Source organism: Zonotrichia leucophrys, chromosome 20 (assembly GCF_028769735.1).
Source record: "Zonotrichia leucophrys gambelii isolate GWCS_2022_RI chromosome 20, RI_Zleu_2.0, whole genome shotgun sequence".
Classification (NCBI taxonomy): Eukaryota; Metazoa; Chordata; class Aves; order Passeriformes; family Passerellidae; genus Zonotrichia; species Zonotrichia leucophrys.
In genome coordinates, this window is record NC_088189.1 from 14,447,679 (window position 1) to 14,475,443 (window position 27,765).

Here is a 27,765-nt window from a genome sequence, read left to right on the forward strand (position 1 = left end):
CTCCTTCTGTGGCCTTCGTGGCACTCAGAGGCCTTGGGCAGCTGAGCTGTTTTTATGGATATTGGGAATTACATGAGAACAAAATACATAAAAACCAGCCCATGTGTCTGCCTGGGATGGCTGTGGTGTCCTTTACCACAGGGCACCTGGAGCTGCGGTGAGGCTGCTTCCATGGCCCATGATGTCTTGGGAATGAGATCCTGAACGCGTTCGGGTTCAGCAGCGCCGTTTGAAAGCAGCAGTGCTGTTCGAAGGCAGCAGTGCTGTTTGAAGGCAGCAGTGCCGAGGCATCGCTTCCTTTGGGAGCCCCACGTGGCAACTGCTGTTTGCGGGGATGTCTGGGATTTGGGACGGTGAGCGGCAGCGCCGGTGCAGGGTTCCAGGAACTCCACGTGAATCCCCTAGAGCAGGGTCGCCGCGGCGAACACGCACCGGCGGCCCCAGAGGGGACCTTGCCGCCGTGCGGGGTGCGGCGGGCTCTGCGGGCGGGCGGAGGCTCCGCCCGGGGCTGCGGCGGTTCCCGGGCCCCTCAGGCGGGCCGGCCGCCATGACCGGGCGCGGCTGAGGGGCCGCGAGGGGCGGTGACGTAACTGCGCGCCGGACCCCCGTGCCGGTGGCGCCTGCGCGGTGGCGGTGCGGGATGGGGAGCCCGGCGGGCGCTCCCGCCAAGCGCGCGCGGTGCGAGGGACCCCGCAGCCCCGGCAGCGACCCGCGGCTGTGGGACACGGAGCGGCTCTGCCAGCACCTCGCCCGCTGCGGCGTGGGCGATCCCGGCCTGCTGCGCCGCTTCCGAGGTACGGCGCGCCGGGGCCGGGGCCGTGGCCGTGGCCATGTGGCCCGGCCGCTGGCGCTGACGCTTCTCTTGCTCCCGCAGAGAGCGGGGTCACCGGGAGGATGCTGCTGGACCTGCCGGCCTGCGCCCCCGAGCTCATCCGCGTCTGGTGAGCGCCGCCCGCGGGGAAAGGGGGGCCGAGGCCCGGGAGCCGCGGCGGGCGCGCCGTGCCCGCGGGGAGCGGCCGCACACGCGCGTGGCCCGGCTCGGCACGGCTCTAGGCCGCGGCCGCCCCAGCGCCTCGAGCGGAACTGTGCCGGGGAAGGGCGAGGGAACGGCTCCGTGGGGCTGATCCCCAACCCTCGGAGCAGTTCCGGCTGATCCCAGCACAACCGCGGCGCGGACTCTTGCTGCCCAAATAACCTCGATCCTTTAGAAAGGTTTAATGAAAATCCCCTGGGGTAGCACAGTGACCTTTGAGTGCTGCTGGGAACGCAGGAGTGAGCTCCAGGGGTTCTGATAGGAGCTTTTCTGCCTGAAGTTGCTGCTGCTCCAGCTCCAGGAGCGACAGCGGCCCCGGTGTTTGACAGAGCGGGAGGTGCTGCCCGGCACAGGCCGAGTGTCACCCGTGTCCCTTGGAGAAATCCCGGGCATTGACAGCTCAGCCTTGCAGCACTTGGCTGTCTGTTGTGCCGACAGCAGCGTGGGCTGCTGTGCAGAAAGAAGTGTTGTGGTGTGTTCGGCCTGTGGGTGAGTGGCCGAGTCCTTGCTGCCCTGAGCAGCCCAGAGCAGGCAGCCCGGCTGGTCATGGTCACCTGCCACAAACACGGGGACGCTGGCTGCTGTTCTAAAGTGCATAAAGGATTGTTCCCAACAGTGAGGGACGACTGGACCCAAAACCCTTTTATCTTTCTGGTGGTGAATATATTTTCTTGCTTTTCTGGAACAGCAAAGAGTATGAATCTGTCCTGCTGTTCTGTGTGTTGGAAAGGCCCCTTTGCCCCTTCTCTGCCCCGCCCCAGGGATCCTCTTTTGCTCCCCTCTACTGGGATGTGAGCCTGCTTGCTCACCACATACTTCCTGGTGGTTTTTAGTCTTGCAATGTCTTTTCTTTACTCCTTTGTTAACCTTGTTTATACTGTTTCCCTCAAATTTGTCTCAAAACCCACGTGCTGGCTCCAGCTGTTTGCTGCTGTTGTGGTTGGTAGCCCCGAGGTAGGCTGCGGTGTGTAATCTGGCAGGTGCACACAAGTGCAGAGCTGTGCTTTCTGCTGGGGGTTGGAGCACTTTGGTGTTGGCACCTTGGCTGAAGGCTCCTCTGAGCTCATGCTGGGGCTGAAGGGCTCTTCCTCTGTTTTATTGAGACATCAGCGTGCCAAGGGGAGTGGGAATGGGCGGGTGTCTGGGCATGAGTATTAGAAGAGAATAAAAAGCTGGCGTGACGCAGTGGGACAAGGCAGAAGTGCTGTGCTTTGGACGAGGTAAGACGTGCTGGAGTCATTAAGGTATCTTTGATTTCCCTTTTTGTGGAAGAGGGGTTTGAAGCGTGCAGATAGAAATGCTGTGATGTCGTGGAAGGCAGCTGAAGGCTTTGTTTATTGCTGAAGTACCAGGTAATTGCCTGACTGAAATGACAAGCTGATGTCTAGTTTTATTTAGGATTTGCCTGGAGGCCGGTTGCTTCTAGCAGGGAAGGGACATCATGTGTCCAGGACACACTGGACATGTGCAGCCAGTGTGGGGGGGTCAGAGACTGTCTGTCAGTGCTGAACTGGACAGCAGGATGGGGTAGCCAGGGTCCCTCAGCACGGGATGCAGGTGATGGGGACACAGGACTGTGGAGACCTCTCAGTTGATGTGGAGAGCGGATGGTGTTGGGTTTACAGGTGGCTTGTGTGTGGATTTTCTTTGTATAAGATATTGTTAACTTTGTATATGTTTCCTTCTCTGAGATCTGACATCTTGTTTCTATTAAGCTGAAACTGTTGAGAGTTGGATGAGAAATTGCTCAAGCATTCTGCTCTTTGTCAACGTCTCTCACTTTGCACTAAGAACAATTCATTTGCTGTCCACTGGACACTGTCCTGCAGTAAGTTGGGTCATTTCTCTGTGACAAGCCACTAATGAATGCATGTCTTTAGTTCCCTGGGGTCCTGGATGTTCAGAGGGGAGAGCTGGGGCCAGTGGTGCCTGGAGGAAGGGCAGTGAGATTCCCAGGTGTTCTCATGTTGCTGGCAATGGATGTTTTGTGTGATGTACAGAGCACTGAACACAGATGATGAGTGGGGCTGGCTGTCTGACCTTTTTGGGCACAGGAAAGGGATTTTCTGGTCCTTGTGACCTGTGGTATGAAGGGGTCTGGACCAAGCAGGGAGGGGAGTGGGTGAGGAAGTGCCAGTTGTCACCATTTCCAGGCAGCCATCAGTAATGCTGCTTTGGCTGTTAGAGGAAGTGCAGAGTCCTGGAGAACTACAGTTTTCTGTATTAACAGGACTTGTCTTGCTTAGGGGGTCTGGCCTTGCAAACTTCAGGTGAAAAATGCCCTGTAGCTGTTTTCTATCTGAAGGAGGATGAAGAGCAGGGAAGGTGGGGCATCCAGGCACTTGGTCACACCAGGATCCACCATGCAGGGTCTGACCTTTTCCCAGTTCTTCTCCTCATCCCACCAGAGCAGCGAGTGGCTGTGTGGGACTGAGCTCCTGTCTGGGGTTAATGCACAACAATCCTTCTTGGAGCCCAGTGTGGGGCACAAAGGGCTGCCAGATGACAGATCTGAACAGAGCATATTAAAATACAAATAGTGGGGCCAGCAGAACTATTGAACTATTCTTCCCCTGTGCTGGTTGGGCCACACTGTGAGTGCTGTGTCCAGTTCTGGGCCCCCCAATTTAGGAAGGATGGTGAGGTGCTGGAGCATGTCCAGAGAAGGGCAGCAAGGCTGGTGAAGGGTCTGGAACTGAAGCCTTATGAGGAGTGGCTGAGGGAGCTGGGGTTGCTTAGCTGGAGAAGAGGAGGCTCAGGGGAGACCTTACACTCCCTGACAGGAGGAACCTTCTCCCAGGCAACAAGTGACAGGACAAGAGGACACAAGCTGTGCCAGGATGAAGTTAGGCTAGACATTAGGAAAAAATCCTTAACAGAAGGAGTGATTGGGCATTGGGATGGGATAGGCTGCCCAGGAGGGAGGTGGAGGAGTCATCCATGGGGGTATTTAAAAAGACTGGATGTGTCACTTAGTGCCATAGTTTAGTTGATAAGGTGATGTTAGGTCATAGGTTGGACTTAATAATCTCAAAGGTCTTTTCCAGCCTGGTTAATTCTGTGATTCTGTGTGAAAAATAAGTTGTTAAAAGCATTCATTATCTTAGTTTAATAGCTGCTGGTCACAGTGTTGATTTCTTTGCCCTCAGATATCATGGAACACATGCTGTCTGGGCATCACCAAGGGAGCTTTTCATCTTGGAATTGTGGAATGGTTTGGGTTGACATTTTTGATCATCTCATTGAGACCCCTGCCACAGACAGGGACACCTTCTGCTATCCCAGGCTGCTCCAAGCCCTGTCCAAGCTGGCCTTGGACACTTCCAGGGATGGGTGCCCAGCTGCTCTGGGCAGCCTGTGCCAGGACCTCAGCACCCTCACAGGGAACAGTTTTTTCCTAATACCCAACCTGACCCTGGCCTGTCAGTTTAAAACCGTCAGCCCTGTTCTGACAGTATCTGCTCTGCTAAAAGTCCCTCTCCCTCCTTTTATGGGTCTCCTTAAGGTATTGGGGGGCTTCAGGGAGGTCTCCATGCAGACTTCCCTTCTGCAGGCTGAGCAGCCCGGCTCCCTCAGCCTGTGTGCACAGCAGAGGTGCTCCAGCGCTGCCTTGTGCCATCTGAGCAGCAGCTGCAGCCCCAGAGCTCCCTGCTAGGGAAAGCAGCACCCAGTGGTTGGGAGAAACACTGCTCACCAACAGCTCAAACATCACATGCCTTTGGTATGTTAGGGATTAATGTGAATTATTAAATGATTCAGATGAAAATATGTAGTGCATCAAGCAGTACTTTTTCCTAATCGTTGACACTTTATAGCCTTATTGTGTGTTAAATTTTATGTTGAAAGACTGATATCAAACTGATCTCAGTGGTTAACTGCTGGGAGAAAATTATTTTCTCATGGTAGTGTTTGCTGTCCTACAGAAGCTGAATCCATTTAGCTCAAGGGCAAAGCTTACAGACAGAGTTAGTAAAAGTAGGTGTGATAGGCCTATTATCTCTCTCCAGACTTATCCCACCTGTGCTCTTAGGCTGCTGTGGCTGCAGCAGAGAATCTGCACTGGAAGTTTAGCTGTGTTGTTTAGCTGTGTTTAATAATTTATTAAAAATGACAGCAAAATATCTTTGCAAAATAGAAGCATCAGTCTCAGCAAAATTTAAACTGCAGTGGTTTTGCTGCTGGAGTTGAAATTAATTTATGTAAAATTCAAGGTAATTTGATAAAATTAAACTTTAAACAGACGGTTGACTAACTACAAGAAATTTTTATAAAAATAATTTGTTGGGACTTTGACATTTTAGTTTAAGGAAGTTTTGCATCCTTAAAAAATGTCAGTTATGGGAAAGCAATGTGCAGCATCTGAATAAGTTTAAAGGACACTAGATGTGGTTTACACAATTTTTTCATCAGTTTCCTGGTGGTTTTATTTCTCAGTTCTGTGTGAATGGGAGAAGCACTTACGCTGCTCTACAGACATGTTCTGTAGCTATTTGTTTCCTTCTTTCTGTACTTGATTTTAGAAAGATAAATCCTTTCAATATTTTTCTGAAAAAATTGCAGTTGCAGTCTTCTTCCATCAAGGAACATCAAAGTAATGTGAATGTGCATGGGTAATTCCATGTGTACTGCAAATTGTAAAGGGACATGCATTGCAGACTTTGCTCTCAGTGTCTCTTTTTCCTTGCTAGCTGCCCAGCTGAGCGACTGGAAGTGCTGGCGTGCCTGCCACAGATGCAACAGCAGCACATGGAGGTGATGAAGGTAAGCCATGCCATGGGGACACCATGGCCAGCTCCTGCCCCAAGGCCTGCACAGGGCTCTGCTCCCTCTCTCTGCCTCCCCCTTCTTGGCTTGGTGCTGCCAGCTGGTGCCTTTCCTTTGCACAGCAGCAAACTCTGGGCCCTTGGTGGTGGTGGTCTGTGAAAAACTACATTAACTAGAAGAAATAATAGAATCATCATGTGGGAGCTTTCAGTGGGCACCTCCACGTTGTGAGGGATTAAATGGGCAGAAGAGCTGTTTGACATGTGTTGGAGAAGCTCCCTTTCACATCCCTCTGTGCAGAGCCTCTCCTTGGTTTATTTTATTAGTTTTTCCCCAGGCCTGAGTTGACAGACTCCTCCTTGCTGTCATGTTTCCTGTGTCCAGCTGTTTCTCCCAGAGGTGTGTGTTGCTCTGACTGGCCAGGGCTGTTCAGTAGTAGTCTGCATATCTGCTACAGCCCTCCCAGCTCAGTGACCAGGGCTAGAGAGCACAGGTAACCCTTATTTGCTTCAATATTTTACCAGGATATGTGTGTGATGGAATGGTTTCACCTGCAGTTTAACAGCAAAGGTTAAAGATTAAATGTGTTTGCCTTTTCTACTTGAGTCCCTGTAGTTACTGAGATGTCTCTAAAAATATGTGCTCATCAGGAAGTACTTATTTCATATTGTGGTCATTTTGGGGGTTTATATTTTGTTTTAAGAAAAAAGTAACAATCATAATTTCCACCCAGCAATATTGCATTTGATTTTAAAAGCATGAACAGTATCTGGGCAACCACTTTTGGATATCTCAGACATGCATTGCAGTATGCTGCTTTAATTGGAATAGGAGATTAATAAAGACAGCAGTTTTCACAGGTGTTAAGTTTTGGATTGACACAGTTGGAGATAACATTTTTAGGCATTTTGACTTCTCTTGCTATGTGAAATAGGCAGTTTTATCTTTTTGGTGTCAAGCTTTAGAAGTTTTCCAAGACAAATTTTGTTGTGCAGAGAAGTTGAGGATGCCTGGAAGTGTTCAAGGTCAGATTGGACAGGGCTTGGAGCAGCCTGGTCTAGTGGAAGGTGTCCCTGCCTATGGCAGTATGTTGGAATAAGGTGATCCTTAAGGTCCCTTCCAACCCCAAACTTCCTATGATTCTGTGATAGATTTTGATATAGAGTTGACAGGATATGTCTGTTTTACAGAAGATGAACAATCTCTCCAACCAAACACCTGACCATTCTAGATATCCTTTACCCTGGTGCCTGCATCCTTTCAAAGTCAAATTTTAATTTTTAATTATTTTCTTGCTTCTGTAGGTTTTTAATGATCCTATCCATGGGCACATTGAGTTGCATCCCCTGCTGGTTCGGATCATCGACACCCCTCAGTTCCAGCGCCTGCGCTACATCAAGCAGCTGGGCGGGACCTACTTTGTGTTTCCAGGGGCCTCTCACAACCGCTTTGAGCACTCCCTGGGGTAAGGTGCTGCTCCCCGTGTGCTGTGGTGTGTTCTTAAGTTTGTTAGTTGCTCCCCCATTTTCTGTATGGTTTCTTCCTTTCCCAGGCTACACTGTCAGTTAGGTTGCTATGGAAATGAAACTGCTCCTCCCTTGGTTTCTCTTATAAAGTGAAAGTTGTTTCCTCCTTGGGGTCAGTCAATCACTCCTTTTCTCCTCCCAGGTTTCGAGAATTTTCTTTTCTCTGGGAGTTATGGTTGGCTGTAGCCCCGGAGCCCCTCCTATGATTTATAACAGTTGGTTACTTTGGTATATCAGTTATGTTTCGTACCTCCAAATATGTATTTCTATTGGATAGCCGGGTTTCCCTGCCTTCTTCCCCCCTTTTCCCTTAAAACCCTCTCCTGCCCCCTGTTCGGGGCCATTTGCTGGGTGTTTCCCCTCCTTGTTGGTTCTTCTGTAATAAACCGACAGTTTACCCCCAGCAAGTGGTCGCCTCCTAATTCGTCTCTCACCGCGCTGCTCCGAGCTATCCCCCAGCCCAGCCCGAGGCCAAGACGCCGAGGGGGGCTGCTTTCTGATGCGCAGGGGCCCTGGCTTTCGCCCCTCACCAGACAGCCGGATTCCAGGGCCGTGGTCGCCCCCACGCACCCGTGCATCTCTGGCACCTGGATATCCCTGTCTGCTTCTGCTGCTGTGCTTGTGCTGCAGCCAAGGGGCACTGCTGTCTGAGCATTGCTGAAACCTGCTGGGGGGGCGTTTCTGGTCTCAAATGTTCCTGGATGGCTCATGTCGTTGTGGGCTGTTCCCTTGAATTTCTTTTAATAAAGACAGATAAACAAACCAAGATGGATCAATGTTAGATTTCCTTCCCCACCCTTTATTCTAAGAATATTATTATTATTATATAAACAGTTTATGGGACTGTGTGCCATATATTTGCTCCTACTGGTTTTGTGCCCATTCACTTAAATAAATTCTCAAATCTGAAATGCATGAGAAGAAGGGAAATAATTGTCATGAGCTATTAATAAAGCAGCAGTTTGAAAAAAGTACCAAATGCTTTGGTGGCTGGTGTGGACTTTTGCAGTTTGCCTTGGCTGCAATTCAAGGATTCAGTGTAAGCTGAGGTGCTTTAAGATTCTCCCTGTCTGTGGTGCACTGCTGTTCCCTTGCACAGCTACCATGGGGTTGTGTGTTATGAAATACTGCAGGATGCTGCAGAGCCTCTGTGTTTTGGCATGGTATCCATTTGGGCATGGTATCCCATGCTTTTTTGCTTTTGGAGGACTCAAACTCTACTACAGGAAGCAGTTTGTGATTTTCCCACATCAGGGTTGGGTATTCTTTGTATGCTGCCTCTCAGATAAGGACTGTGACTTACTGGAGCAAAACAGAGATGGGGAGCTTCTGGTTTTTGGTTAATCCTATACCAATGCTATATTTCTTTCTTTCCCTCCTGCAACAGGGTTGGCTACCTTGCAGGATGTCTGGTTCGTGCGCTGAAGGAGAGACAACCAGACCTGGGTATAACTGAGCGAGACATCCTCTGTGTAGAAATTGCTGGGCTTTGTCATGATTTGGGTAAGGAACACCTGAGGTGGGTTGTTGCTCTTGGAAAGCTAAGCAGGATGAAAAGCTGGCTGTGAGGTCAGAACATGTGAGCTGGTTTGGGCTGCTTAGTGCATGGCCATATTCCAAGACAGGTTTTATCTGTTCTGTTTGGTCTGGAGTACATCTGTGGAGACAGTTCCACCTGAATCTGTAGCCACAGAATCTTCAGCCACCTGAATCTCTTAGCTAGTGTTTTGTCCTGTTTATGTCCAAATGGTGCTTAGAGTTCTGCCCTCAGTGGCTGAAGTGTCCACTTCTTTCTGTGGTTTCTCCAGGTCTCTTCAAACATTTCAGAATGAAAATTAGTATTCCTTTCAAAAATTTTAACATTTATTTCATAGCTACTTCTTTTTTCAGAGCTGACAGAATAATTTAATATTCTGTGTTGCTGCAGTACTTGCCTGTGGTGTAGGTGCTGGAACTGGTTGCTGAGTGCAGCAGTAGTACTTGAAGTATCTTAGGAAAGTGTACTTGCTATACCCAAGTCTTCCTCACAGAAATTATCTGGATGGTTGCACTCAGTGGTGGTTACAGGCTCCATGTCCAGGTGGAGCCCAGTGAGGAGTGCCCTGTGTGGGGCTGGTGCTGTTGGATGTCTCTGTCACTGATGGGGGCAGTGGGATCCATGCACCCCTGGGCAACAGCACTGAGCTGTGATGGAGTCACATGGAGGGAAGGGATGGGGCATCCAGAGGGACTTGGACAGGCTGGAGGGACAGACAGTGGATTGAGAGCACCCTCAGGAGAAGAACTTGGGGGCACTGATGGGTAAGAGAGGACCAGAGGCAGCCCAGATGTAGAATTCTTGGCAGAACAAGGGCAGGCTGTACTTTTACAAGAGTGGGACAACCCTGGCCTGCAGATTACAGAGTTACTTTGAAGACCATGTACTGTCCTGGAACAAGATAGCCCATGTGCTGTCCTTGAATGGATACAGCAGGAGAAAATGAGCATTGTGCCAGGATGAGGCCAGATGCCAGGCACATTGTGGGGCTGCTAATTTAGCTCATCTTAGCTAAAAATGCTTCTAGCAAATAACATGGATGTGTGAATGCAGCCACCTCACCAATGAGCATTAAGCACTAGTGGTGTGAGGCAGTGCAGAGAGGCCAAAGATGCCAAAGTTGCTGAATAAAGCAGAAGGACGTGGAGCCATGTTGGTGTGATTGTTGGTGCTCAGCCAACTCTCTGTGGGACCCTCTTCACCCAGAGCCCCCCTTGTGCTGGGCTGACCCCAGCATGGGCACAGCTGGGGGGGATTCTGCCCCTCTGCCTTGCTCAGGTGACCTCCACCTGCAGAGCTGCCACCAGCCCTGGGCCCCAGCATAAGGATGGGGTGCTACTTAGGCACCCCAAAATTGCCCCAAGGCCTTGGAGATACACAAAGGGCTGGAGCCCCTCTGCTCTGGAGCCAGGCTGGGAGGGCTGGGGTAGTTCAGCCTGGAGGAGAGGAGGGAGGCCTTAGACCACATAAAAACGGTTCCAGGAGAGCTCAGAGGGACCTTGGACAGGGGCTTGGAGTGACAGGACAAGAAGGAATGGCTTCCCACTGGCAGAGGGCAGGGTTAGATGAGATATTGGTAAGAATTCTTCCCTGTGAGAGTGGGGAAGTCCTGGCACAAGTTGCCCAGAGAAGCTGTGGCCACCCTATCCTTGGAAGTGTTCAGGGCCAGGTTGGAGAGGGCTTGGAGCAGCCTGGGGTAGTGGAAGGTGTCCCTGCCCATGGCAGAGGTCTGAATGAGATGATCTTTAATGTCTGCTCCAACCCAAACCAGTCTAAGACTCTGTCATATGTCAAGAAAAGTCAAATACAGGAGAATTCAGATTCTAAGCTTGCTCAAGAATTTTTTGCTGACAACAATGTCTCAGACTAAACCTGTGTAATCTTTATATTTAAGGTCATGGGCCATTTTCACACATGTTTGATGGAAGATTTATTCCACTCACTCGTCCAGATTTGAATTGGAAGGTAGGCTTTTCAATATTAAAATAAAAAGACAAACCTGAAATTTTTAGAGGCAGAATAATTAATCTTTAAAGAGTTCCAATGCTTTTGAGGCTCTAGTGGTCATCTGGCCTTACCTTATTGCATCATTTTGATGGCTTAATTGAAAACCAGAATGTTGTTTTCTGATCTTGTGATGATATCCTTGTTAGGTCTCCACTGATCATTTTTGGTCAGCATTGTGCCTTAAAATGCATATTGAGAGCTTTCTGCAGAATATATTTTACATTTCAAAAATACCAACTGGCTGTTTCCTTTCCAGTATGTTTAGTCCAATGGCAGGATATTCAATATTGTTTGAATTCAAACTTTCCAAAACAGTTGTTTGCTGTGAATGAAGTGCAGCACAGTCCTTTCAGGCCTCTCTCTGCTTGTAATTTCTTAGCAAAATCAGATGAGTAAACTGGTTAATCTTTTACACAACAAAATTGATTATTTTGTCTTTTAGCATTGTAACTGTTGCTGTTTGTCAGCACACGGAATTAACAGCTCTCTGCAGCAGAGTGCATTTCTGGACTCTGTAGAGCGGTTGATTTCCTCTTCTGTTTAATTGAAAATGAGCAGGAAAGCACCCAGCTGCTGCACTTCACACCAGCCTGCCCATGTGCCTGCTAGGCAGTGCTGATGGCTTGGAGTAAAGCTGTGACTGCAGGAAAGATGCTTAAACTGTGTAATACAATATTTGGATGGGTTTTTTTCACAGCATGAAACTTCTTCTGTTCAAATGTTTGAGCACTTGGTCACTTCCAATAAACTAGAAGAAGTCATGAGGTCCTATGGTCTTGTCCTGGAAGAAGATCTGTTGTTCATCAAGGAGCAAATAGGAGGGCCCATAGATGAAACTGCCTGTGTGAAATCGGTGAGTCAGGGTGTTGCTCCTGTGCTCATGCCAAGAAACATCTTTATTTCACTGAAAGAACAGATAATTTTGGTTTCTGCTATATGTTACTTCTAGCTCTATAAAATTCTGGGAATCTTGTCACAACTGATGCTGGAGGAGTGTTGTGTTTATTTCTTACAGTGCTGGTAGATGTGTTAATGTGCTTACAGCTCCCTGAGAATTCTTACCCAAAAGCCTCCAGATTAGAGGAAAGCTGTAGAAAGTTACTTGTATTTAGGGAACCTAACTGGTGACTGGGATCCACTCAAGGGTACTGAAGAGTTGGAAGAAGTGCTCACCAAAGTATTTTTCATCATTTACATGCAGTCCTGGGTGGTGCCAGTTGACTGGAAATCAGCAGATGTGGCTCCACGAGGAAGGGTCAGAAGGATAATCCAGGGAACTAGAGGGCTGTCAGCCTGCCCTTGGTGCTAGGGAAGGTAAGGGAGCAGATCATCCTGAATGCCATCCTGCAGCACCTACAGGACAAGCAGGGAAGCAGGCCCAACCAGCCTGGGTTTAGGAAATGCAGGTCATGTTCAGCTGGAGGGCAGGAAGGCTCTGCAGAGGGATCTGGATAAGTCGGATCAATGTGCCCAATTGTGTGAGGTTCCACAATGCCAGGTGTTGGTCCTGCTACAGGCTGGGGTCAGGGCAGCTGGGAAGTGGCTAGGCAGAAAAGAGGGGCTGCTTGGTTCACAGTGACTGCAAATGGGCCAGATGTGCCTAGGTGGGCAAGAGGACAATGGCCTGTACCAGCCACAGCATGGCCAGCAGGACCAGGACAGTGACAGTGCCCTGTGCTGGGCACTGCTGAGGCCACAACTCGAATTCTGCATTCAGTTTTTGACCCCTCACTTGAAGAAAGACATTGAGGTGCAATGGAGAAGGGCAATAGAGCTGGGGAAGGGTCTGGAACACAAGTATGATGAGGAGCAGCTGAGGGATCTAGGGGGGCTTGGCCTGGAGTAAAGGAGGCCTCCCCCAGTCTGGGTAACAAAACTGGGCACTGGCAGTGATCAGGCAGGGAGGAATCCAAGCCTGGCCCAAGAGCCAGAGCCACAACAGCTTTGATGACAGCAGTGAAATGCTTGGATTTATTGCAGTAGCAAACATAGAGGATAAGACTGGAAGAAATGAGTTGCCTCAAGAGGCAAGCAAGAGGGGATGGCAGTTGTTAATCATTGCAACTCTATGAAAGACTTCAGTCCTCTCCTCATTTTACACTTTTGTCATCTCTTCAAGGACACTCATTTAGTTGCCACCAGAGTAAAAAACTGGTAGCAGCTGAAGTCATTGGGAGATCTGTCAGGACAATCTGGTGCTAATCAGAATTTATATGTAGTCCCAAGCAAGCAACCCACAAATGTTCACACTTGCCCATTATTTTCTGCTGCAGGAGTATGTGGCAATCCCATGGCAAATAGAAGGAACCTGGAGTGGTGAAATTGAGTCTGAGATCCTATAGGAAGAGGATGTCCATTTACAAAGTCCACAAGCTGATTTTTATCCCACTGGGCTCGTTTGCACACAAATCTTGGTGCCTGCCACTGGCATTGATTGTGTGCCAGGTTCTTTCCCCGTGTCTGGTTTGCCCTGTTTGGATTCTGTGCCTGTTTTCCAGCAGGATGCCAGGAAGGGGAGTGCCACACACGGTACATGGCAGCACCTTCCTGGTGCCAGGCAGCACATGGCACTGGCAGGCTGTGCACTGTGGTGCAGGCCTGTCATGACATGGACAATGGCTGCTCAGGCACCAGACATAAACAGTGTCCTGAGCATGTCCCAGTAGCAGAGCTCTGTGATCGTGGGATTTTTATCCATGATGTGTTTGCATCCTGCTGCTTGCATGTGTTTCTGTTGCTATTCACATCAGTTTTAGTATTTCTGTAGTGCAGGTAACATGGAAGTTATGTTTGCATACAATGCTTTACACTTGCAGAATTTCAAGGCTACTTTATGGCATATTTTTAGGTGAAGAATCTTTAAATTTTCAAGAAAATGTGCACCTTGTATCTTATTATTTTGGTGTTTGTTTCCTATTTACCTTATGGCTGAATTGTCCCTTGTGAGGCAGGAGTTTAAGTAGCAGAATATTCAAAATTTTTTTCTTAAAACTTCTAAGTAAGTGTTTTTAAACTGTGTTCTATGAAGTTGTAGATTGCAAAAGATTGCAGGACAGTGACATATTTGTGTATTTAATTCCCTGAAAATGAAATAATTCCAAAATTTCCCCTCTTTGTTGATATGTTGTTTTTTGTTTCTTCATTCCCAAGCTCAGGCTTTCTTTTAGTAAAGTAATGGGCAATGAATACTTGTGTTCATGGGTTTTATTCTTCTTGAGATTATGAGAAGACAGTTGCTTAGGCCCTCTTCTGGATTTCTAATGCCTGATAGCTTCTGGAAGTACTTTTCTTTGTATTCTTCACTACTTCAGTGTTGGGTGTTCATCACAAGCAAAGTCAAGGTGTATTCCCACTGTCTTTGAAAAGCCATTAGACATTGTTGGTACATTTTAATTTCTTGTTGTTTCTGATGTTTTTCTTCTTGGCTCCCCTGTCAGTGGCCCTACCGTGGTCGACCAAAGGAGAAAAGTTTCCTCTATGAGATTGTAGCTAATAAGAAAAATGGCATTGACGTTGACAAGTGGGATTATTTTGCAAGGTACAAATCTTACATTTTATTATGAATTCCTATTGACAAAATGCTACCATATGTACAAAAATGATCCTGTGGTTGAACACTCTGTGCAATATTTCTAGGGATTGCCATCACCTGGGAATCCCCAATAACTTTGACTATCAGCGATTGCTTATCTTCACCCGGGTGTGTGAAGTGGGGAACCAGAAGCACATCTGCCCCCGTGACAAGGTGAGCAGGGGGAGCACCTGGGGGCACACAGGGGAGCTGCACCCCGTGGCTGGGGGTCCTGCCCCATACTCCCTTAGCCCAAGAGGGACAGAAGTATTGGCTGCTCTGAACGTTTTTCTCAGAAGCTGCTTTTTGGGAGAGGGACAGAGCAAACCATTGTTTGAAAGGATTTGTGCAAGGCAGATCCTGTCAGGGGAGACTCTACAGACCCCTTAGATCTGTGTAATCCTGCTCCAGCTCTGCTGGGCAGGAAGGGAATGTGGCTGTGGTGAGGGGCTGCTAAAGGGATGAGGGGTCCTCTCCACTGCCTGGGGTCACTGCCAGCACTCTGCTCTCCTGCAGTGGCCTGAGCCAGTTTCAAAATTTGGGAATTGTGAATAATAATCATTCTGCTTTATGCTGTGAATGAGAGGAGATAAATAATTTGATTAATTGATTGATTGTTTTAATTTTCCTGGTAAGACAGTGGCAAAAGGAAATGCTAATAGGGTTTTTTTGATTCAGGAAGTTGGAAATCTGTACGAGATGTTCCACACCCGCAATTGCCTGCACCGGAGAGCATACCAGCATAAGACTGGCAACATCATTGAAATAATGCAAGTGTATTTTCCTTTCCTTCCTTTTCAATTTATATTTCAATTCTGGAAACAATCCATATCCGTTGGAATATTCAGAAAATCAATAAGGTGTGACATAGAATAAAAGCTACATCTGATTCTTGTGAAAAGACTTAGTGCTGAGAGTATCATAGAACCTGTGGTTAGCAAAGCAAACAAAAGCAGAGAGGAGGACAAAAGTATCATTCCACATTAAATTAAATGAGAGGAAAATTGCTAAAAGCCTGAAGAAGCACAAGACTAGGGTGTGCTTAAACCTTTTAAACTGCTGACAGCTGAAGTCAAATCGTTATCTGCAAGTTAGAGACCACTTAGCTCAAACTGCCTGGTTACTAGAGCAAGGTTGCTAACAAAGTCATGAAAGAGCTCATGTAGTTTAGCTGAGGCCTGGCTTTGTGTTTATGTAATGCAAGATTTGTTCAGGACCAACTCAGCTGCCTACCTGCTGTTTTACCTCTCTTGTTGATGTCTACAGAATTTTCCTTATAACATTATTCTTTTTACTTTTCTTGAGAATCAGAATTACTTGTATCTCCAAATCTTTTTTTCCTTAGGGTCTTGTCTGCTTGGTAACTGTTGAGTTAGGTAAAAAGGAATGTTAAGGATTACACAGTACAAGAGTGATTTGGATTGCTTTCATTTCATAAACTTCAGCTCTTGATTTAGGGATCCTCTAAAGCTCAGACTAAAAATGCTCAGTTTTGACAGTACCTATATATGACAAGTAAAACATATTTTTTAGTTTAGAAAAACTCAGTTCTTGGCTTCCTGTAATTATAGCAGCCTTTCCAAAACAGTGTCCAAACTGGCAATGACAGCAAGATACATGGAAATTTGGAAGAACCTTATCTTTAGATTATAATTTTTCCCATCTGAAAATATTGCATGTTTGTGATGCTTTCACTTTACAATGCTTTGTACATTCTCAGCTAACTGGGGAGGCAGGGAGTCTGTAAAAGGGTTTGGTCATCTGTGAGGGAACCTTACTGCAGCTGAGGGACCCTGTCAATGTTTTGCAGGGTTCTGCAGTTGTCTCAGCAGTGCTAAACCCAGTCTAAAGCAGAAAAAAGTGAATTTGCTCATTCATCTAAAGGTTACATTCTGTTTTGAACCTGTCTTCAGTAAATCTCTGTTGGAATGTGCAGTGACAGCATGGAGACAAGAAGTTGCAGTGATCAGTGTGTGCTGTGTGCTGGGGATACAGTTTCATCTGTTGTCTTCTGTTTATAACATACTAAATTGTTTCATTCTGCCTGTTGACCATTGAGGTGTTTCAAAATGGTATTATCCTGAAGTCATAATTTTGTCTCAAACTAGGATAACAGAAGCCTTTCAAAAAGCAGACAAATATTTTGAAATAAGAGGCTCTGAAGGAAAAGTGTATCGGATTTCTACAGCAATGGAGGACATGGAAGCCTACACTAAACTAACTGGTATGAGATGTCAGAATTATTTTTTTAAGTAAAAGAGCATGACTGCCTGTTAAAATGCTGGTTTTAATGCTTTTGTGCACAGAAGGTGGGGCAGGCCTGGACTGTCTAATGCTTGTGATCTGAAATCTTGCTGGAAGGGAGAGCAATACCTTCTAATTTAAAAGACTTTTATGTTGTGAAAGGGAGAAAGAAGCACTAACTTGGTATTCCACACATGTTCAGATTCAGCAGTGTTAAAGGTCCTGACTGTGCCCTGAGTTTGTTGCACGTGCCACAAGGGGGATGTGAGTGAGCCCTAAGTGGTACTGCAGGTGGCTCTGTCAGGTGAAGTTCTGGGTGTGTTTTGGGGTGTGAAGCTGTTCCCAAAGCAGGTTCCAAACAGCTCTCGTGGGGTCCCAGGTTGCCCTGCCTGCCTGCCTCTCCTGGTGTGTGCTGTGGGGCCCTGGTGTTCCCCTGGTTGTGTTCAGAGCTGCAGTGGGGCCAGGCAGCCCTTCTGCTCCCAGGCTCTGTGGTTGGCTCTGTGTTCAGGGCAGGGTGCTGCAGGTCCTGCTCAGGGCTGCTCCTGATACTGGCAGCTCTTGCAGCACCTCTCAGCTGCAGCTCACCAGGACTTCCAAGCCAACACCCCTGAGTTTCCATCACCAAGCCTTAGCTGGCCAGCAGAGAGACTGAAGAACTTCTATCTTTGGTCCATGGATGAAGTGCCTGAGGGCACTGTTGCAGAGAATCCTGTGTGCCTTAGCCTTTGTCGTGCTAAAGGCCTTCTGCTGGCAGTCCTTGATGTGCCACAGCCTCTGCAGTGTGCCCCCACTCCTGCTGCTGCAGTGAGGAGTCCCCTCTGTCTGTGTGCCTCTGCTCAGGGCAGGACAAGGGTGCCTGCTTTGAGGGGCAGTAGTTGTTGGGGAACATGAGCTGCATTGCTGAGCAGTGGAAGGCTGGGCAGAAAGGAAAGAACTGAGGTGAAGTTGTTGCTGGGGAATGGCTGGTGTGGCAGATCCTGCTGTAACTGCCTGCTTACCTCTGGTGCCTGGTGAGGAGCACAGCTCAGGGCAAGGGCAGCAGGGCTGTGCCCAGCCCCTCACAGTCTGCCACAGCAGGGAGCTGCTTGCTGGGACCATCTGTTCTGCAAGGAGGGTGATGTGAGGAATGTTCCAGCATGTACAGTGGCGCATGAAGGATGAGTATGGCCTCCTCCTAAACCTCCTTCCTGCCTCTGGTGCTGTGGAGAGTAAGATTTTTCTGTTTTTCTTTTCACTCAGGGAATTTCCTTCCAATTGCTGCCTAAGAGATGGGAATGAACAATATTTAAGAGAGACAAAAGATGTAGCCAGGGAGGAGGAGGAAGGATGCAGTTTGCTGCCATTCTCTTGGGAAGGGCAGAGTGGTGGGAGATTTTGGGTGAGGGGCTGGGCTGGGCTTAGCTCTTGCCCTTGGGCTCAGCGGTGACACGGGCAGGCTGCTGCCCTGGGGAGGATTTGCTGCCACTGCAGAGTTCTGCCCTGCGCTGCTCTCTGCTCACCGGGGCTGAGCTTCAGCTGCTGAACTGGGACCTGTCCAACACCCGACCTCACGGGGGAGGGACCCCAGCCCCGGCCCCATTCCTGTCTGTGGGACAAGGCTGGCCCTGGGTCGGTGCTGCTGGGCTTGGGGTTGGTTTGCCTTGTTATATACACACACACTAGCAAGGAACAGCTATTCCTTTTCTCCTATCTTTGCCTGAGAGCCCTGTCGCTTCAAAGTTATAAGAATTCAGAGGGAGGAGGGTCATCTTCTCCATTCCAAGGGAGGTTTCCACCTTCTTGGCAGACACCTGTTCTTTAATCCAGGACAAGTGCTTGCAACCTGGACAGTCCTTAGGGTTGTTTCAGCAGTCCCTGGTAAGTGATGCTTCTGTGAAATTGTCCAGTTATGGACCTCTACAAATGATGAACCTCTGGGAGGTTTGTAGCAGGCACAGGGACTGCAAAGGCCCCGTGGAGGGCAGAGGCCTAAAGACAGGAAATGCCAAGTCATGGTGAATAGCTAGAAGCCCCTCTCTTCCACCTTTCGGACCCCAGCTTATCTCTCTGTAACCCTAAACCCACTCCCTTTTAACCCCTGCTATTGGACAGTTTCTGATCCCCCTATACCCTATAAAATAGGCTGGTTTAGCCCAGTTCTGTAAAAGAGTGTCACTGGAATTCACAGATCACCCAATAAAGACATTGCTGTGGAACACCAGAATGGCCTTCACCTCTCTTGCCCTGCGTCTGCCTGCCTGCAGCACAGAGCAAGCTAAGAGCTGAACTCACAAATAGCTGATAATCACTAAAGAGCTGATATCCATTATGCTTGCTAAGGTAGGCAGTGGCTGAGAGCTGCTTGGGAATCCAGGTAGTCAGTCCCCATAAAGGACTGAGCTGTCCAGCCTGTGCTGCCTGCTCGGGGGCAAACCTGAACCCAGCAGGAGGCCAAATTAGAGGTTCTGCAGCAGAAGGTTCCCAACTTCCTTCCATGGTGGGTGAAGAACCACCAGGTGTTGCCTCCTGAATTGGCAGCAAATCCTACTTCTAGTAAAGGCTGAGACAGCGAAGCATTCCTTGTCACTGCTGCTTTTGCACAGGGATGTTCATGGGCTCCTTATTTCCCCTGCATTATCTATTCTTTGTCTGAAGAGACCTGGTCTGTGGCTCCTCATGGAGGAGTTCCTGGCTTTGGTTGACCTTGTCCATTAACCCAGTTGAAGGTGTTTTGGTACATGGCTCACAGATTGCTCTGGACCCTGTTGGGAGCTCCTCAGGCTGGTTGCAGCTCCGGGTGGGCTCTTGCAGGGCTGTGCTTGCAGCATGTGTTGAAGCTGCCCTGGTGTTCCTGGCCAGGGGATGCAGTCATGGGGTGCAGATAAGGTCAGCAGCATCCTGGCATCAGCAGTCTCTAGGACAGCCAAAAATAATCTTTCTGCTCTGAAGCCACCTCAAAACAAGCCTGTCTTTCTCCTCCTGATGGTGGGAATCTTGCTGCATGTATCACGGTGTGTGGAGTCAGGAGGGAGGATTTTGATGCTTGCATCCAAAGTCTGAGAAAATCTGAAGGCTTAATGGCCATTCTTTATTTTTTTACAAGACAGAGTCTTTACCCATGTCCTGAGCTAGTTAGTGGTGGAGTTCAGGATAGTCTGCTAAGCAAGACTGGCTAAATAAGAGGAAAAAGTAATTTCTAGTGAAATAACAAAGTATGTTGCCAGGGTGAGAATTGAGATAGCTTTTCTGCCAACAGCCATTGTGAATCTAATGATAATTAAGATAATATTGACTTCTCATTGTCAGACTTAGTTCCCTCATTCCCTGAAAGTGACTTTCCTGAACCAGCAGTTTTTCTGATTGCTTTAACCTTTGGCCCTGTTTGTTCATTTTACTGTGACACTGGATTGTGACATACATAACAAAAATCCATGCAACTTTGGCAGACTATGTCTACCTGGAAATTCTGCACTCAAGTAATCCGGAACTGGAGGAGGCACGAGAAATTTTGCGTAAAATAGAACGACGTGAATTATACAAGTTTTTAGGAGAGACTCGACCTGAATCAAAGAAGGAAATTATAAAGGTAATGTCCCTTAGCAGAAGGTTCTGAATTCTGTTCCCTTAAAAATGTTCTTGAAGTTGCTGAACATCCATTTGTTTCTATGTGGGCTTTGTTTAGTTTGAGGGTTTGGGGTTTTTTTGTTATTAGCTATTTGAAAAACAGAGTCAAAAGTTTTCCCCCCATCTTTAAGTAGCTGAGCCATGAAACATATAAGAAATTGGGGAAAGTTTTATCTACAAACAGTCAGAAAAATGCCAACAGATGGAAATTCAGAAGCTGAATTACTGCAGAAATATTTCCAGGAAAAACTTTTCTGAAAAATACAAAATTTTATAAAAGACTCTTACAGTCCAGTGATTGAAAAGGTTATTATATCATTTGACGTTCATGAAAATTTCCAAACAATTAGGAACTCATTTGCTTTGAACCGTAATTTGTGTGCTTTGCTTTGAGAATAAATATCAAACTGAATAATAACTGCTGAATTTCTTGGTGTTGAATTCTGTACTAAGCATGAGAATGCAGGTACTTTTCCCAGTCTTTTTCATGAGTGCTTTTCAAAGCAGATAGCAGTTTAATTCCTGTTGTCTTATTTCAAAATAATGATATTTTAGAGCTCACTTCAGCTGACTCAGCTGTTTTAATGTGCTACACTGTGTGATCAGATCATCAGTTACTTATCCCCAAATTTCAGCATCATGGTGAAAACTTTCTATTTCTGATTTCCAGAAGTGGATGTCTCTATCTACAAAGCCTTCATAAAAATAGTTCAGCTCTTTTAAAGAATAAGGTTAGAAAAGGACTACTAGATGTAGCTGTTTGAAGAGAAGCTTTGCTTGTGTTCTTTGTTTATGAAAAAGTCGTGTTAAGATTCTGTATTACAAAAGCAGGAGGAAATAGGTGAAAGCAAACATTAAATGGTTGTACATGGATTGTCAAGTTTTTGCCCTTCTGAGAAGAAGGTTGGGGTAAGTGGCCCAACAAATAAGGAGACAGGTGTGAGAGCAAATGTTATGATTTCCACCTTTAAACAGCTCCTTTTAGAAACTTGGTAGCTTGCCTTTTAGAAGCTCCTGTGGCAGGAATGTCAGAGCTCAGCCTCCTCCCAGCTCCCAGACAGAGCTGTGTCTGCTCTGCTCCTTCCCACACCACAAGGTTGTGTCTGGAACCACTGAATGGTTTGGCTTGGGAAGGGCCTTTAAAGGCCATCCAGTCCAGCCTCCTGCCATGGACAGGGATGACTTCACTAAAGCAGATTGCTCCAGATTGCTCCAATCCAGCAGATTGTTTCTGTGGTTCTCAGGCTGGCCAGAGCCAGGGGAAAATCCCAAAGAGCTTGAGAGTTCTCAAATTCAGGTTGAGTTTCCAGTTAATGCAAACTAGAGAGGTAAATTCAAAATGATGCAAGCAAAGTTAGGCAGTCGGATAACACGTATACATTCTGATACAGAGTAGAAATAATTACAAACAGGCTGCCTCAAGCCTGTTCCCTCCTGGCAAAGTTTTCCTCCAAGCTTGCTCTCAGTCTTTCTTTGGTTTCTTGAGTCACTGCAAACTCACTGCAAACCACACATGTGCCTTAGCTTGTCACTGTGTGTGATTTTCTACTCGTCAGTCTCTGCACCTCTGCAATGAACAAATCAACAGCAAAAAAACCCAAAAAAACCCAAAAAACAACCCAACTGCTCCTAGCAGAATTCCTTCCCTCCTGGACAGTCTCCAGACTGCTCTGGGCTGCACTCCCATGAGTCTCAGTTGCTCCCAGGAAATCTTGGTGCTTCAAGTTTTGCATCTTCCCCAGAACACAGCAGCCCTGAAAAAAGGCCACAGCCTTTGCATGAGGACATTGAGGACATTTCAGTGGACAGCTGTCCTCCATCTCACCATGCTCCTCTGCTTTGTGTTAGCCTCAGTGTCAGCAGGGAATATTCCCTTGGGGCCAAAACCAAACAAAACCCCTTTGTGGGTTTTAGCTTTTGTGGAGAACTTTAGCAGAATACTTTTTGTGGGTTTTTTAATTTTGTGGTTGTCTCTTGTGGGTTTTTTTATATGTTTTACTGCATAGATATAAAAACTTTATCAGAGGGTAAGATCCTGCAAGCCCTTCATTTGAAAAGTTCAGTGAAAATGTCTAGTATTCAGCTTTGGGGAACTTAATTGTAACACATTTGTATTGTAAAACAGTTGATTGAAGGTACTTATTTTCTGCTTCCATGCTTCAGCATTCTGGATGTTGCACTCCTGCTCTCCCCCTGCCCCATCACCAGGTGTAAAGCTCCTCCTTCACAGACTGGCAGATTTTGGGTTTTCTCATTTGCATACATTTGGTTTGTTTCTAAAAACTGGATTTTATACTAATGGCTATGGTGTACAGTAATTCAAACAACCAGATGGTTGCAAGAGTCTTGTCAAGCTGTGAAGAATTGAAAGCTTTAGTTTAGAAACATATTGTGTCACCTGTTGTGTTGCCTTGACCTAGACCTGAGAGTGCATAAATGTGATTTGAGTTACTGAGTTAATCCTTTGGTTTGGTTTCTTCCAGAGTAACAGCCTGGCAGAAAGCATTGCTAATTCCAAGCCAGAGAAGGACCCTCCAGATGTGGAGCTAAAGGCTGAGAATTTCATAGTTGATGTAAACACCTCTCAGAGCGGGTTCAAGTAAAAACTTCTCCATCACAGAGGGCCTTGTGTGGTGCAAGAACAAAGCCCCAGGGTGTCTGTGGCTGCAGCCTGGCTCCCTTGGAGGCTCAGAGGTTTCTTCTGGGGGGTTTGCTGTGGTGGGAGGTGTGGGGCAGGAGGGGGAGCCTCACTGGGCTGTCACCTGTACCCTGCCCTGGTGACAAATGGGCTCTGTTGTCACTGTCCTCCCCCAACAAGGAGATTGCTGTGGGGTTTGATACCTGGCTGTCACTGGCAGCAGCCCAGGCACCACTGGGTGGGTGAGGGAGACAGGAAACCCCCAGAGGGAGGAAGGAGGCAAAGTGGGCTCCAGGTGCTGCACTCCTGGTGCTGGCAGGCACAGAGCCCCTGCAGCCAGCAGTGTGGGAGGGAGCTGGGGCACTCTGCAGGCTTCACCCAGCTCTGTCCCTGCTCTCAGCTCGTTCTGGGAAGAGACACTGGCTTTCCACACAGTGCATCACCAGCTGCTCCTGCAGTGCCCTTGCACTGAAGGTTCCCTTCACTGGGCCAGACTGGAGCAGCTCCCTGAGCTTTGCAGAATTTGCCTGGGCTTTTCCCATCCCACAAACTGAAATGGTAGGGAAGTGGGTCCCTGCTGACCACAGAAGTGTTGGTGTACCAGGCTGATGTAAATAATGTCTAAAGCTCATGTTTATGGTTGTGAGCTCTGCTGCAGCCTCTGTAGGTTGTGTGTTTTGGGGAGGCCCAGGCTGGCAAGGGACCAGTCCACTTCCAGTGCTGGAAACTGGAATGTTCCAGAGCACAGCTGGGAGCTGGTCACTGTAAATGTGAATATCCACCTGGCAGCATCAGAACAAGGGGGGTAGAAGAAAATACAAATACCAGATTGGTTTTTTAAGTAATAATTTGTTAAATACTGTTTCATTTCATGACTGTAATTTTCAGGAGTGGGGTGTGTGTGGCCTTTTATATTTATTTTGAGAAAACTAAAGACAAACATTAACAAATGCCATTTTCTTTTTTTTACATGCAAGGTTATCAGCATGGATTATGGAATGAAGGAACAGAATCCAATTGATAAGGTTCACTTCTATTGCAAGGCTGATCCTTCCAAGGCAGTTAAAATCAGTAAAGAACAGGTAGGTTTTTTCTTTCCTTCTGAAAAGCATTTTCACCACCTGTGATGGAAGTGATCACGGTCCTGGGTAGTTGTTCATGCAGGATTTGTGGAGAGGTGGTGGGATCCATGGCCTTGCAATCTTCAGTGTGACAATCTGGAACCCTGACAGCCTTTGCCTATGAACAGTATTTAACTGGAATACACTAGGAGTTGGAATATCACAATTGCTTTGGATAAAACTCGTGGATTGTAGTGGAGCTTCTTACTGCTTTCCTTCTGTATTCTAAGAAATACTAAAGCTTTTTTCTGTTTTATTTCAAAGGTTTCAAATCTTTTACCCATAATATTTATGGAGCAGGTTGTCCGGGTTTATTACAAAAGTCAGGACCCACGTATTATTTCAGCTGCAAAACAGTACTTTGTTCAGTGGTGCATACAGAATGATTTCACCAAACCACAGGTAACAAATCCACTCATTATATTTCTTGTTTAGAGCTCATAATCTTCATCCATAAGCTTGCTTTTTCAGTAACAAGTTGGACATTCAGGCCTTGCCTTTGTGGCAGAGGCCCCCACTCACTCACCTAACCCCTGGTTTTATCAGCTCCCATCTGGGGGTGCCTTGGTTTCACTGGAGGCTGGAGATACCTGAAAGTACCACAGGATCATGGAATCATGGAGTGGTTTGGGTTGGAAGGGGATTTTGAAGATCACCTTGTTCCAAAGCCCTGCCATGGCAGAGACACTTTGCACTAGACCAGGTAGGGGAGAGAGCTGCATCCTCAAACAGGAGAGGAGTGCTGGGTAAACAGGCATGGAGAGCTGGGTGAGGCCCGTCCTTAAGGTCATTCTTCTGGCCTGTGTCTGTTAGAGCAGGTAATTTTAGAGGGGCTTTTTGCAGATGGATCAAGCCACAGCTCTCCCTGGCTGTGGGGTGTGGTTGTGTCCTCTGACCCATTGTTCAGGGTCAGCACATGCACCCTGCAGGCCCTGGGTGCTGCAGAGCACAGCAATGTCCATTCAGCAGCCAGTTCCTGCTCTTGGGCAGCCGTGGTCTGTGTTGGGGTGCCTGAGCACAGATCACCCCCTCATCTGCCTGGGGTGAGCCCCCTGCCTCAGCTGCTGCTCAGCCCTTGTTTCAGACAGTGCAGGGCACAGCCAGCACCAAGGGCAGCTTCATTACAGCAGGGCCAGTGAGGGGCTGTGCTGAGGTCACAGGAAACACTCCAATGATTCTGTTAGTAGAGCAGTGACCTTCCAGATTTTCTGGTAATAATTTAGGAAGAACCTGACTGCTAGTGCTGATGCCTTTTGTCTCCCCACCACTCACTGCAGCAGTTTCCACCTCTGGAATGCACAGTCACCAGTGTTTATTGATTTACAAAGATTCTGGGACCTCGCATTGATTTTTTCCTGTTCAGCCTCAGGGTGAGCTGCTTTTCCCTGGCCTTAGAATGGAAAGCAAAAGTGAATTAATGTTTCCTGTATTTTCATACTAGGATGGTGATGTTGTTGCTCCTCATCTAACTCCAATGAAGGAAACCTGGAATAAGATGACAGATGATGAACACAGGAGAGCCTCAGAACCCAGCTGCAAGCAAAGGCTTTCTTTTGATGAGTAACAGGTTTCTTTTTGGTGCTATGCAGTCTCCTTCCTCAGAAGCTGAGTAAATTTGAGCATCAACTTTTCTAAAAGCTGGTTGGACGCCTGGAATAATTCACAGAACAATGCAGAATGTATTTTGCAATACAGAATGTTTTAATGTAGATACTTAAAGTGCATCTTCCAGATGGACTTCTAAAAACCAATTTATTACAACAGAGTAAACTCAGTTCTCATTGATTTTTTTAATGTAGTGGCACTGTGTAGCAGGAGTAACTTTAAAAATTGCAATTCATTGTTATTACAAGATTTTACTACTCCATCCAGTCCTGGTCCCTTCCTATTGCATGACTTAGCAGGAAAAATCCCAAGCCAGTTTTGATGGGGTTTTTGGGGGGGGTTGGGGTTTTCTTAGTGTCTGAGGAGGAGAGGGATAGGTATGCTTCTGAAAATACAGTGAGGTAAAGAAGAAAGTACCATGGGAGGCATCTTCAAAATTAGCAAAATTAATTCAATGGAAAAAAAAAAAAAGGAGGGAGAGGGGAATCTTTTGATAATCAAAGATTAAATTTCTGGTATTCAAAAAGCTGGTGCAAGCCTCTTGCTACAAGTGACCACAATTTTTATTGCAGTAACAATGCATTGCACTGCCATGCAGCCTTTTATTGTTTTATTGTGTATTTTTGATACATAGAATGTTATATTTTTTACTGTCTGTCCTGCAAAGACTGCTCTAAAGGCCAGTGGTGTGAGTAGTTGCAGGAAGGCCCAGCTGCCCAGGTGTTTGCCAGGGCTCAGGTGTGCAGAGAGGGCAGTGCCAGCTGGGCTCTGCACCCAGAGCGCCTTGGCTCTGCTGTACACTGTCCTGGGCAGGCAGGCTCATCAGGAATCCCTCCATTCTTGTATCTGCTCTGTTCTCCTGGACCTCATGGCTGTCCCTGTATCATTTTTCTGTCTCTTGTAGATCTGTGAGGGTTCTTACAGTTTTCCTGTACTGGCAGTACTGGTGTGAGTGTTCTGAATGTCTGTGCTGTTGGACAAATGAAGACCATTTTCCTCTCATCTTTTACTCAGGTCTAAGAGGAAGGCTGCTTTCATTAAATAAAACCTCAAAGCTTGAAAAAGTCTGACCACAAAACTAAAAACAAAAGTAAAAGATTCAGTAATGCTCAGGAATTGGAGCAATCTGTGGCCTTTATATCTGGAAAGGGGAGAGAGGTGTTGAACATCTGGCTCAGGCAGTCGGGTGTGGGTGGCCAGGGTAGGTCCTGAAGAATAACCCAGTGGGAAGGTGCTGTGATAGAACTCCACAACCCCTGTAATGTCCCTTTGCCCTTTTTATCCTGGGAAGTGATGCTGTTGGAGGGAGGGAAAATGAGTAGCCAGGTACTTCTGCTGCTTATGTGTCTGAAGGTGTAATCTCTGGTGCTCCTGTCTAACAGTATTTCAGACCTGCAGATGAACCAGATTGGTTAGAAGGGCTTGTGACCTCTTTAAAAGCTTTTAAAAAATTTGCTATTCCTCAAGAAACAATATCTTAGAAATATAATTTATCCCCCTTGTCTGCATAAGATTGAGTTTCATTTTGATATAACTTTGTTCTTGTTGATTTGGTTTGTTTTTAATTTGTTACTAACTGCACTTTATACTTGGAAAAGATCTTTTGTTTATGTTAAACCAAAAGCGTATACTTTAATTTAAGTTCTGAGAGCATTTCTTTTCTCAACCTGTTCATCTGAGCCTCTCTAAAGAATAAATTTATAAACAATGATTTACTATTCTTTTAAAATATTGCAGTGTGTGGACTTTATTAAAAACAGTCTTACTGTGCCATTCCAAGCAGCCAAGGTGTCTGTGGGGGAGCTTCTCTCTGCAGAGGTTCTTGGTTGCTGTGTCCTCGTGGGCTGCAGGCTCAGGGGGTCCCAGCCCTGCTGGTGCTCAGTGTGCCCACCTGGCCCTGCCACAGCCTGGCAGCCCCCCGGGGCCAGGGCAGCCTTGGGTGAGGCTCCAGCTGTGGGCAGGGCAGGGGCAGCCCTGCCTGAGCAACCCGGTCACCTCCTGTGCTGAGGGGACAGGGCTGGGAGAGCAGGGCTGCACCAAAGCAGGACTGGCTTCACAGCGTGGCTTACCAGGGGTACAGGTCTTGTGCTGGGGTGCTGCTGGCTCCAGTGGCAGA

General features: G+C 47.3%; 1 protein-coding gene across 2 annotated transcripts; it reads left to right on the plus strand.

The window, feature by feature from the left end:
- Positions 1 to 640: 640 nt before the first annotated feature.
- Positions 641 to 27,325, plus strand: SAMHD1 (SAM and HD domain containing deoxynucleoside triphosphate triphosphohydrolase 1). 2 transcript variants are annotated; one of them, XM_064729984.1, is made up of 16 exons: positions 641 to 794; positions 875 to 941; positions 5,722 to 5,794; positions 7,102 to 7,262; positions 8,711 to 8,826; positions 10,755 to 10,825; positions 11,565 to 11,720; positions 14,305 to 14,405; positions 14,504 to 14,612; positions 15,117 to 15,208; positions 16,547 to 16,662; positions 20,108 to 20,247; positions 22,769 to 22,858; positions 23,901 to 24,005; positions 24,309 to 24,446; positions 25,486 to 27,325. In XM_064729984.1, the coding sequence occupies exons 1-16, from the start codon at positions 641 to 643 to the stop codon at positions 25,606 to 25,608; spliced, it is 1,812 nt and encodes a 603-aa protein (XP_064586054.1). In that variant the 3' UTR covers positions 25,609 to 27,325. The 2 variants fall into 2 exon arrangements, with proteins under 2 accessions (XP_064586054.1, XP_064586055.1); XM_064729985.1 differs by lacking the exons at positions 641 to 794; positions 875 to 941 and adding an exon at positions 2,712 to 2,861.
- Positions 27,326 to 27,765: the final 440 nt, after the last annotated feature.

Coding starts and splice junctions, on each gene's coding strand:
- SAMHD1 (XM_064729984.1), top strand. CDS start 641: ATGGGGAGCCCGGCGGGCGCTCCCGCCAAGCGCGCGCGGTGCGAGGGA. Junction 8,827..10,754: donor TGGGCTTTGTCATGATTTGG/GTAAGGAACACC, acceptor TTTATATTTAAG/GTCATGGGCCATTTTCACAC. Junction 22,859..23,900: donor CTGAGAATTTCATAGTTGAT/GTAAACACCTCT, acceptor TTTACATGCAAG/GTTATCAGCATGGATTATGG.